This window comes from Narcine bancroftii, chromosome 6 (genome assembly GCF_036971445.1).
Source record: "Narcine bancroftii isolate sNarBan1 chromosome 6, sNarBan1.hap1, whole genome shotgun sequence".
Classification (NCBI taxonomy): Eukaryota; Metazoa; Chordata; class Chondrichthyes; order Torpediniformes; family Narcinidae; genus Narcine; species Narcine bancroftii.
The window spans coordinates 235,414,381-235,426,695 of NC_091474.1; the positions used below are offsets into that span (position 1 = coordinate 235,414,381).

Genomic DNA, 12,315 nt, shown 5'->3' on the forward strand with positions numbered 1-12,315 from the left:
CATTCAAAAGACATTTGGACAGGACATGGATAGGAATATTTCAGAGAGATATGGTTTAAACTCAACCAAATAAAGCTCAGGTAGACAAAGGTGTTTTTTATATAAGTTTTTTTTCACGCTGTGAACCATATCAACCAAAATATATACAATCGTTTCTCGTTAAATATACACAGTGGCATTTTCTCCCTTTTTTTCCCCACCTACCCTCCCTGCCCCCTTCCCACCCCCCTCCAAAACCAATAAATATTCAACATATACAATGCAATAAAACCATTAAACAATGTCATCACACAATGAAAATAAACAAGAAAAATGTGTCATCTACTTTTACACACTGGGTCAAGTCGTTTTGTCTTCTTATCATTTTAGGGGGTGGAGGTCCGAGGCAAGCCCTCTCTGCTATGTTCCATGTACGGTTCCAAAATTTGTTCAAATAATGGGACTTTATTTTTTAAATTATATGTTATTTTTTCCAATGGAATAAATTTATTCATTTCTATGTACTCTCAGGCTCTCTTCCATTTTCCAAGTTGACATTATACATTTTTTTGCTACTGCTAAGGCTAAATCTTTTTTGCGCTTTATCCAATTTGAGGCCTAATTCCTTACATCTTATATTACTTAGAAGAAATATCTCTGGATTTTTTGGTATGTTATTTTTTGTTATTTTATTTAATATCTGATTTAGATCTTCCCAAAACATTTTCACTTTCTCACATGCCCAAATAGCATGTACTGTTGTTCCCATTTCCTTCTTACAGCAAAAACATCGATCTGATAATGTTGGATCCCATTTATTTAACTTTTGAGGCGTGATATATAACCTGTGTAACCAATTATACTGTATCATGGATAACCTTGTGTTTATTCTATTCTTCACAGTTCCAGAACATAACTTTTCCCATGTTTCATTTTTTATCTTTATGTTTAAATCTTTTTCCCACTTTTGTTTAGGTTTATAGCTTATTTCATCATTTTCCTTCTCTTGCAGCTTGATGTACATGTTCGTTATAAATCTTTTAATGATCATTGTGTCTGTAATCACATATTCAAAGCTGCTTCCTTCTGGTAATCACAGTCTGTTTCCCAATTTATCCTTTAAGTAGGCTTTCAGTTGATGGTATGCAAACATTGTACCATGAGTTATTCCATATTGGTACTTCATTTGTTCAAACATTAATAAATTATTTCCCAAAAAACAATTTTCTATTCTTTTAATTCCTTTTCTCTCCCATTCTCTAAAGGAAAGGTTATCTATTGTAAAAGGGATTAGCTGATTTTGTGTCAATAATAATTTTGGTATTTGGTAATTTGTTTTTTCCTTTTTAAGTGAATCTTCTCCCATATATTGAGTAAATGATGCAATACTGGTGAGCTTTTATATCGTACCAGCGTTTCATCCCATTTATAAAGTATATGTTCTGGGACCTTCTCCCCTATTTTATCTAGCTCTATCTTAGTCCAATCTGGTTTTTCCCTTGTCTGATAAAAATCTGATAAATACCTTAATTGTGCTGCTCTATAATAATTTTTAAAGTTTGGTAACTGCAAACCACCTTGGTTGTACCTCTCTGTCAATTTATCTAACGCTATCCTCGGTTTCCCCCTACCTTCCCATAAAAATTTCCTTATTATTCTCTTTAGTTCATTAAAGAATTTCTCTGTTAAGGGAATTGGTAACGATTGAAATAAGTATTGTATCCTCGGGAAGACATTCATTTTAATGCAATTTACCCTCCCTATCAATGTTAGTGGTAATTCTTTCCAATGTTCTCAGTCTTCCTGAAATTTCTTTATTAGTGGCTGACAATTTAATTTGTACAGGTGGCTTAAGTTATTATCTAACCTAATACCTAGGTATCGGATTGCTTGTGTTTGCCATTTAAATAGTGATTCTTTTTTAAATTCTGTATAATCCGCGTTACTCATTGACATCACTTCACTTTTATTTGCATTGATCTTGTACCCCAATATTTCTCCATACTCCTTCAATTTCTTATGTAATTCTTTTATTGATATTTCTGGTTCTGTTAAGTATACTATGATGTCATTGGCAAATAAACTGATTTTATACACCTTCTCCTTTATTTTTTATCCCTTTTATTTTATTTTCTGTTCTTATCAGTTCAGCCAATGGTTCTATTGCTAAAGCGAACAATGAGGGGGATAATGGACATCCCTGTCTAGTTGACCTACTTAATTTAAATTTGTTCGATACATATCCATTTACTGTTACCTTCACCATAGGTCCATTATATAATGCTTTAATCCAATAATATATTTTTCTGGTAGATTGAACCTCTGTAATACTTTAAATAAATAATTCCATTCTACCCTGTCAAAGGCTTTTTCTGCATCTAAAGCAACAGCCACTGTTGGCTTCTTATTTCCTTGTACTGCATGAATTAGATTAATAAGTTTACAGACATTATCCGCTTTCGTCTTTTCTTAATAAATCCAGTTTGATCTTGTTTTAATATTTTTGGTACACAATCGGCCAATCTGTACGCTAATAATTTTGCTATTATATAATCTGAATTAAATAGAGATATTGGTCCATATGATGCTGGTGTTAATGGATCCTTCCCCGTTTTTGGTATTACTGTAATTATTGCTGTCTTACATGAATCTGGCAAGTTTTGTGTTTCTTCTATCTGGTTCATTACTTCCAGGAGAGGAGGAATTAATAACTCTTTAAATGTTTTATAGAATTCTATTGGGAGTCCATCCTGTCCAGGCGTTTTATTGTTCGGCAGCTTTTTTAATATATCCTGTACTTTCTCTATTTCAAATGGCTTTATCAGTTTGTTTTGTTCCTCTTCTTGCAATTTCGGCAGTTCAATTTTAGCTTAAAAACTCTTCTATTTTATCATCTTTCCCCTCATTCTCAGTTTGGTATAATTGTTCATAAAATTCCTTAAAGTTCTCATTAATATCTATTGAGATATATGTAATTTGTTTGTCCTTTTTCCTTGATGCCAATACAGTTCTCTTGGCTTGTTCTGTTTTAAGTTGCCAGGCTAATATTCTATGTGTTTTTCTCCCAGTTCCTAATACTTTTGCTTTATTTTCATTATGTTTTTCTCTGCCTTGTACATTTGTAATGTTTTGTATTTTATTTTTTTGTCCACCAATTCTCTCCTTTTTGTTATATCATCCCTTTTTACTAGTTCCTTTTCCGTACTTACTATCTCCCTTTCCAACTGCTCTATTTCCCAATTATAGTCCTTTTTCATCCTAGTTACACAACTTATTACCTGCCCTCTAATGAAGGCTTTCATTGCATCCCATAATATAAATTTGTCTTTCACTGATTCCGTATTTATTTCAAAATATGTTTTAGTTTGGCTTTCAATGAACTCTCTAAATTCCTGCCCTTTAAGTAGCATGGAGTTTAACCTCCATCTATATGTTCTTGGTGGGATGTCCTCCAGTTCTATTTGAGGACATTCACAGGGGTGAATGATCTAGCTTTATATTCCGTTTTCCTAACTCTCCCTTGAATATGAGCCGACAACAAAAACATATCAATCCTTGAGTACGTTTTATGCCTACCTGAATAATATGAGTATTCCTTCTCTCCTGGGTGCTGCTCTCCTCCATGTTTCATTTCCTGCATTGATTTAACCATACATTTGTCCACTTTATTCTTTTTACTTGTCCTTTGTCCAGTTTTATCCAACATTGGATCCAAATTAAGGTTAAAATCCCCTCCTATCAATATATTTCTTGTGTATCTACAATCTTCAAAAAAAATATCCTGCATAAACTTTGGATCCTTCTCATTAGGTGCATATATATTGAGCAAATTCCAAAATTCTGAATATATCTGACACTTTATCATTACATACCTCCCTGCTGGATCTATTATTTCCTCCTCTATTTTGATTGGTACATTTTTATTAATTAATATAGCTACTCCTCTAGCTTTTGAATTATATGATGCTGCCGTTACATGCCCTACCCAGTCTCTCTTTAATTTGTTATGTTCCACTTCAGTTAGATGCGTTTCCTGCACGAATGCTATATCTATTTTTTCTTTCTTCAGTAAATTTAATAGCCTCTTCCTTTTAATTTGGTTATGTATTCCATTAATGTTTATAGTCATATAGTTCAACGTGACCATCTCATATCCTGTTTACACCTCATTTCTGCTTCCTCATAACCACCATCCCACTTTTCCCCATTTTCAACTCTCAGTTTTCCCTTTTTAAACTTAATGTATGACAACACATTTAAAACATAAAATACTCCAACAACTCCCACATCCAATATTACCTTAACCCCAAATACACCCCCCCCCCCTGAGTTGCCCCTTATCCCTTGCCGGGCTACCATAACTCCCCATTCCGTTTGGATTGCGATCCTGCTCGCAAGCGTCAACTTATTTCACAGTGACCGTTATTCTCTCCCCCCCAATCCCCCAGAAAACACTTTTTTTTTTACACATATAACAAAGTTCTCCCTTTTTTCCCCACTTACTTCCTTCCTTCTCTTTCCCTTCTTTAGTTCTTTACATATACATTGTTTTTACATCTTTATATATACTTTATCGCCATTCTTCATTCTTATTACATCTCTTCATCTCTCCTTCTGTCCTGCAGGCATTCTGCAAATTCTTGTGCTTCCTCTGGATCCGAGAACAGTTTGTTTTGCTCCTCGGCGATAAATATTTTAAGCACAGCTGGATGTCTTAACACAAATTTATAATCTTTTTTCCATAGGATCGATTTTCCTGTATTAAACTCCTTCCTCTTCTTTAAGAGTTCAAAACTTATGTCTGGGTAAAAAAATATTTTTTGACCCTTGTATTCCAATGGTGTATTGTTTTCTCTAATTTTATTCCTTGCCTGCTCCAGTATATTTTCTCTTGTCGTGTATCTCAGGAATTTTACTAAGATGCATCTTATCTTGGTTTTTGATGTGACTGTGGTTTCAGAGCTAATGCTCTGTGTGCCCCTTCTATTTCCATTTCTGGCTTTCACAGGACCTTCGGGATCCATTCTTTTATAAATTCCTTCATATCTGTCCCTTCTTCATCTTCCTTTAGGCCCACTATTTTTATGTTGTTTCGCCTACTATAATTTTCCAACATATCAATTTTCTGAGCTAACAACTCTTGTGTCTCTTTAATTTTTTTATCACTTTCTTTCAATTTTCCTCTTAAGTCATTTACTTCCATTTCTACAGCCGTTTCTCGTTCTTCCACATTTTCTACTCTTTTCCCTATTTCTGTCATGACTAGTTCTAATTACTGCATTTTATCTTGTGTTCTTTTCATTTTTCTTCTAACTTCTAATGACAACCATTCGTTTAATGCTCTCATTTGTTCTTCAAAAAAAGCTTTATCTATATTCTGTCCATCTATTTTACCTTTATTTCTCTGTGAAGATCTTGGTCTTCTTCTTCCTCTTCTTCTGTGTCTGTACCTGTGTTTGTGTCTTCTTCTTCCCTTCTTTGTATCTGTGTCTCTTCTGATTTTTCTGATGAGTTGCTTGTCTCACTTTGTTGGGTCTCTTCTTGCTTGGCCTCTTGCTGTTGGTCCTCTCCTTCTGAGCTGCTCATCTGTCGAGCCTCCTGCTGCTGCTCCTCTTGCCATTCACCCCGTCAACTTTCTTTCTCACCTGGTACTTCACTCCCTCTCCTGCCGCTTTCCATCTTCCAGCTGAGAGCCCTGTTGTCGGGTGTCCCTCAGCTGGTCACGCCGGGGTTGCCTGCTCCTCGGCTGAGCCCCCCTCCCGTCGGTGTTTTCCTTTACCTTAGATTGCAGTTGAGCACTTTTGTTTGGCTCAGAGAGCCATTTTTGCAGTCCACCGGTCGGGGGGGGGGGTTGCGACTCTGCAGGGCCAACACCAACCTCGGAGATCGGGCGCTCTTTGCCACCACGGCTCCCTGTTCCTTCATGCAGGTAAGGCCTTCTCCTTTCTTTTCCGGTGTCTTTTCTTCTTTTTTTCCCCCATTGTTTTTACTTTTTCCTTCTTAGGTGCCATCTTCTTTCCCTTCTCTGCAACTTTATCTTTTATTTCTTATATTTTATATTTATTGAACTTTGTCTTTTCTTAACTTTTTTTTTCTTCTTTTCTGGAGAGGGCTGGTTTTACCCTACCTACTCCATCACGTGAGTCCTCCAGGTAGACAAAGTTGAGCAGAAGGGCCACTTCTGAGCAGTAAAACTTTATGACTCTAATGTGTAATAAATTATCAAAGGTACTGAGAACCTTCCGGAGTTGTTGATCTCTTTAACTTACATCAGAATAGATAATAGAAAGGTAAACAAAAAGCTTAGTCAATGGAGCATTTTGTGGATAATGAAGAAATTGGAAGAGTTGGAAAAAGGAATTCTGGAACAAAGATGTCCAACAACACTCAAATAATATATGGGGGAATGGATATTCACAGGAAGTCAAAGAAAAGAAGCAATCAGGATGATGGGTAGGAGTTGAGAATGATAGAATAAGGAAAGAAAATAAAATTAAAAGGTAGATAAGCATTTTAATTCAAAATGTCTTGAAGAGGAAACAACATTGCAAAACTCTGATCATCAAAGAATTATCAAAAGGCTGCAGCTGCAGGAATCTGGAGCGGGGGGGTGTGGGGTGGGGGGGGGAAACAGCTTGCTGGAAAAACTCAGCAGCACCCATGGAAGCGAATGCATCTTGACCCTGGTGAATTCAAAAAGATTGAATTCTGGAGCCCCTTTGCAGAGCCACTAAAAATATTATCTTTCGATGCAGCATCTGAGAAAGTAGAGGAAAAGTGGATTGGAGCATTTGCAACAAAGCAAATCTGCTGGTCTGGCACACCAAAATCAGAATTAGAAGATTTTACTCTTCAAATCCAAGTTCATCAAACCATAATTGAAGAATTTAGAAGCAGAGGGCCAAAGATCAGGAATGAAATAACATGTCTCCTTTGGAAACAGTTCGTGTTTGTAACAGAGGATGTTAATTTGGAAGTCAAATTGGATAAAGCGTGAACAATGTGATGCAAGTTGAGCCGGCAACTCACAGATGATTGCAGTCAGTCTTCTCAATGTTTAACTGGAGAAAAATGTGAAAGAATAACTGTCAGAAAAGCAATGTTAACCACAAGAAAGAAATGGGAGTCGATGTACCATAACATGCAATATCTATTGATGATTATGCTAAAGTGATGTGGCATCTAAGAGGTGAGGGTAGGTATGGATGTGGGGCTGTTGGGGAAATTCCAGAGGTAAGAAGAGTTACAATCAGACTGATTACAATCAGGCAGGGTTTATTAGCATGGATGGTAGGGAAGAGTTGAAAGCATGGTGTCAAAGAGGGATAACACTAGATGTAGCACATTTTAAAGTTGTAGCCAGAGTGGAATCACTGAAAAAGGTAAAAACTTGGAGTTGTGAAAAAGATGGATGCATACATAATTTTATATGTAGACAGTATACTTGCTATGTTCCACTACAATACTTAACAATTTCTACTCATGAGAAATGATGATTGATACAATTCCAACAAAATGAAATTCTGTCAAGTCTTTTATAAATACTTACAGGGGAAATGTTTATATAGTTTTGTGTACATCTATACACAAACCAGATGGAGTACTCATGATAACATTCCCAAACACAAGTTTGTATGTATATTGTACCATAAAATGCTAAAATATGCTTCAAGTACTCATTAAATAGGACAGCACATAAGAGAGACCAATTATTTTTGTCACATAAAAGAGCATTCTGAAGAGATTTATATTACAATAATCCCACTGCCCAAACTACACGAGACGGTTTATTTTTAAAAAATATTACTTCATGGTTGCTTTGCTTGAGTTTTCATAATTGTATATAAAATATAAGTTTATACTTTATATTTGAAGTATAAGTTTATACTTTATATTTAATCAATGACAGTAACCACAGTATTAAATTTGGCCAAATGATTCAAGTTACACGTCTTAAATTCAGAATAAGATAGTCCCGCTTGACAAACATTACATTTTTTAAACTTGCTTTTCAAATGAAATACTTAAATCTTGGGCATTTGTTTCCCTCACTGAAGAGACTAGAATCAAATGTCACAATCTCAGAATTGGAAGCACACCATTTAGGATTGAAATTAATAATTTTTTTCATGCAGGAAGTGGAAAATTCTTGGAATATTCTATCCAGACAGATCATGGCTGTTTGGTCATCAAGTTTATTCAAATTGAGATCAACGATTTTTGGATAGGTTGGAAATCAAGAAATATGGGGGTACTGAAGAACACAGGACTCAGGTAGAACACATGCTTTTGACAAAGATATGGCATACGGCTACTATTTTTAAAGTGGATAAATTTTTCTTTACAGCGACTTTGAAGTATACTTAAATTGTCATCTATTAGATGGCATTCTAAGGCACTGCTATTAAGTGACCTTCCTTAAGGACTAGGACCTCCATCTCTAGTTGGGAAATAACTAATAGTTTAAATAGAAATAATATGCATTTAATCTAAATTGTAAAGGTAAGTGAAGAGAAATCAAATCTGATTTAACAAGTATCACCAACCAATTATTCCACTGTTCACTGATGTATAAATGTATGTAGTCACACGTGGAGGAGGTATCCCATTTCATCAATCAAGTGAATCCAATCAAAAACTCACAAGAATTACCACAGCTGCCAGATGTTACTTCAACTGGGTGCTCTGTTCATCAGAGCAAAGGTAATGAAAGTATTCTTTTAACTGGGTGCACTGTTCATCAGAGCAATGGTGAAGAAAGTATTCTTTTAACTGGGTGCTTTGTTCATAAGAGCAAAGGTTATGAAAGTATTCTTTTAACTGGGTGTTTTGTTCATAAGAGCAATGGAGATGAAAGTATTCTTTTGACTGGCTGCTTTGTTCATCAGAGCAATGGTGTTGAAAGTATTCTTTTGACTGGGTGCTTTGTTCATCGGAGCAATGGTGATGAAAGTATTCTTTTAACTGGGTGCTTTGTTCATAAGAGCAATGGAGATGAAAGTATTCTTTTGACTGGCTGCTTTGTTCATCAGAGCAATGGTGATGAAAGAATTCTTTTAACTGGGTGCTTTGTTCATCAGAGCAATGGTAATGAAAGTATTCTTTTAACTGCGTGCTCTGTTCATCAGAGCAATGGTGATGAAAGTATTCTTTTAACTGGGTGCTTTGTTCATCAGAGCAATGATGATGAAAGTATTCTTTTAACTGAGTGCTTTGTTCATCGGAGCAATGGGGATGAAAGTATTCTTTTAACTGGGTGCTCTGTTCATCGGAGCAATGGTGATGAAAGTATTATTTTAAGTGGGTGCTTTGTTCATCAGAGCAATGGTGATGAAAGTATTCTTTTAACTGGGTGCTTTGTTCATCAGAGCAATGGTGATGAAAGTATTCTTTTAACTGGGTGCTTTGTTCATCGGAGCAATGGTGATGAAATTATTCTTTTAACTGGGTGCTTTGTTCATCGGAGCAATGGTGATGAAAGTATTCTTTTAACTGGGTGCTTTGTTCATCGGAGCAATGGTGATGAAAGTATTCTTTTAACTGGGTGCTTTGTTCATCGGAGCAATGGTGATGAAAGTATTCTTTTAACTGGGTGCTCTGTCCATCGGAGCAATGGTGATGAATGTATTCTTTTAACTGGGTGCTCTGTTCATCGGAGCAATGGTGATGAAAGTATTCTTTTAACTGGGTGCTCTGTTCATCGGAGCAATGGTGATGAAAGTATTCTTTTAACAGGGTGCTTTGTTCATCAGAGCAATGGTGATGAAAGTATTCTTTTAACTGGGTGCTTTGTTCATCGGAGCAATGGTGACGAAAGTATTCTTTTAACTGGGTGCTTTGTTCATCGGAGCAATGGTGACGAAAGTATTCTTTTAACTGGGTGCTTTGTTCATCGGAGCAATGGTGATGAAAGTATTCTTTTAACTGGGTGCTTTGTTCATCAGAGCAATGATGATGAAAGTATTCTTTTAACTGGGTGCTTTGTTCATCAGACCAATGGTGATGAAAGTATTCTTTTAACTGGGTGCTTTGTTCATAAGAGCAATGGAGATGAAAGTATTCTTTTAACTGGGTGCTTTGTTCATCAGAGCAATAATGATGAAAGTATTCTTTTAACTGGGTGCTTTGTTCATAAGAGCAAAGGTTATGAAAGTATTCTTTTAACTGGGTGCTTTGTTCATAAGAGCAATGGAGATGAAAGTATTCTTTTGACTGGTTGCTTTGTTCATCAGAGCAATGGTGATGAAAGTATTCTTTTAACTGGGTGCTTTGTTCATCGGAGCAATGGTGATGAAAGTATTCTTTTAACTGGGTGCTCTGTTCATCGGAGCAATGGTGATGAAAGTATTCTTTTAACTGGGTGCTTTGTTCATCAGAGCAATGATGATGAAAGTATTCTTTCAACTGGGTGCTTTGTTCATAAGAGCAATGGTGATGAAAGTATTCTTTTGACTGGTTGCTTTGTTCATCAGAGCAATGATGATGAAAGTATTCTTTTAACTGGGTGCTTTGTTCATCGGAGCAATGGTGATGAAAGTATTCTTTTAACTGGGTGCTCTGTTCATCGGAGCAATGGTGATGAAAGTATTCTTTTAACTGGGTGCTTTGTTCATCAGAGCAATGATGTTGAAAGTATTCTTTTAACTGGGTGTTTGTTCATCAGAGCAATGATGATGAAAGTATTCTTTTAACTGGGTGCTTTGTTCATCAGAGCAATGGTGATGAAAGTATTCTTTTAACTGGGTGCTTTGTTCATAAGAGCAATGGTGATGAAATTATTCTTTTAACTGGGTGCTTTGTTCATCAGAGCAATGGTGATGAAAGTATTCTTTTAACTGGGTGCTTTGTTCATCAGAGCAATGATGATGAAAGTATTCTTTTAACTGGGTGCTTTGTTCATCAGAGCAATGATGATGAAAGTATTCTTTTAACTGGGTGCTTTGTTCATCAGAGCAATGGTGATGAAAGTATTCTTTTAACTGGGTGCTTTGTTCATCAGAGCAATGATGATGAAAGTATTCTTTTAACTGGGTGCTTTGTTCATCAGAGCAATGGTGATGAAAGTATTCTTTTAACTGGGTGCTCTGTTCATCAGAGCAATGGTGATAAAAGTATTCTTTTAACAATGTTTTGCTTCTTCTGTATATTTACATGTTATTTTAAAATATAATACCAAAGCAACTTTATACCAGTTTGACTAGATTTGACGAGGGTTTAAACTAGATTTGCAGGGGTATGGGAACCAGAGTGCCAGAGTAGATAGAGGAGTAAAGGGAAAAGATATTAAGAAAATTGCATGCACCATTAGAAGTTAATGGGTTGAAAGTTGTGGAAATGTTCTCAGGTGCACCTATTTCAATGTAAGGAGTATTGTAGGAAAGATGGATGAGCTTAGAGCGAGGATTGCCACATTATAAGAATGTGGTCATTAGTAAAACTTGGTTGCAGGAGGGCCATGACTGGCAGCTCAATGTTCCGGACTGCCATTCCTTTAGACATGAAAAAATGGGTGGTAATGAAAGGGGGAGGAGTGGCTTTGCTCATCAGGGAAAATATCACAGTTGTGCTTAGGCAGAACAGACCAGAGGGCTTGTCTACTGAAACTACATAGACAGAGCTGAGGAACGGAAAAGGGGTTATAATATAATAACTACACTCGTGGGGTTATAATATAGACTGCGCAATAATAAATGAGAGGAAATCTGCAGAGAGATAGGAGACAGCAGCATGAAACATAAGATTGTGATAGAGGAGATTTTAACTTTCCATATATTAAATGGGTCTCCCATACTGTAAAAGGGCTGGCTGGATAGCTTGAAATTTGTCAAATGTGTTGATGAAAGTGTTCTAAATCAATATATAGAGGTACAGTGTCAACTAGAGAGAACTATAGAACAATTATAGAACAGAAACAGACCACTTTGGCCCCTCTAGTCTGGCCAAACCACTTTTTCTTGCCTTGTTCCACTGACCTGCACTCAGTCCATAGCTCTCCATACCTCTCCCATCCACATACCTGTCCAAATTCACCTTACATGCTAAAATCGAGCGCACATCTACCACTTCAGCTGTCAGCTCGTTCCACACTCCCACCACTCTCTAGTCCCTTTTCCACTGGCATTCCAGTTAATTGGCTGTGCAGTGCCCCGGGATAGGAAACACTTTGTGCAGTTTCTACTGAGCCACCCTTAACTGGGACACTATTGCTTTTCCACTGAACACACTCATCCCTGGCGATCGAAGTGTTCTACATTCAACTGGAAATGGGTGATCTTTTGCTGTCCCTTTTCTACTGGTTTTATCTACACACTGGCATCAGCAAACGCTTGGGATATG

General features: G+C 36.5%; 1 protein-coding gene across 8 annotated transcripts in view; it reads right to left on the reverse strand.

Annotated features, from left to right (window-relative positions):
* babam2 (BRISC and BRCA1 A complex member 2) overlaps window positions 1–12,315 on the reverse strand; it is a 243,420-nt gene that overhangs the window by 210,081 nt on the left and 21,024 nt on the right. For 2 of the 8 annotated variants that reach the window (XM_069887729.1, XM_069887733.1), the window contains exon 3: window positions 3,556–3,613. The exons of the other annotated variants lie outside the window; for them this stretch is intronic. In XM_069887729.1, coding sequence (XP_069743830.1) covers window positions 3,556–3,603 — 48 coding nt within the window. In that variant the 5' untranslated portion in view covers window positions 3,604–3,613. The remainder of the gene's footprint in view (window positions 1–3,555; window positions 3,614–12,315) is intronic. 8 annotated transcript variants of the gene reach the window in all.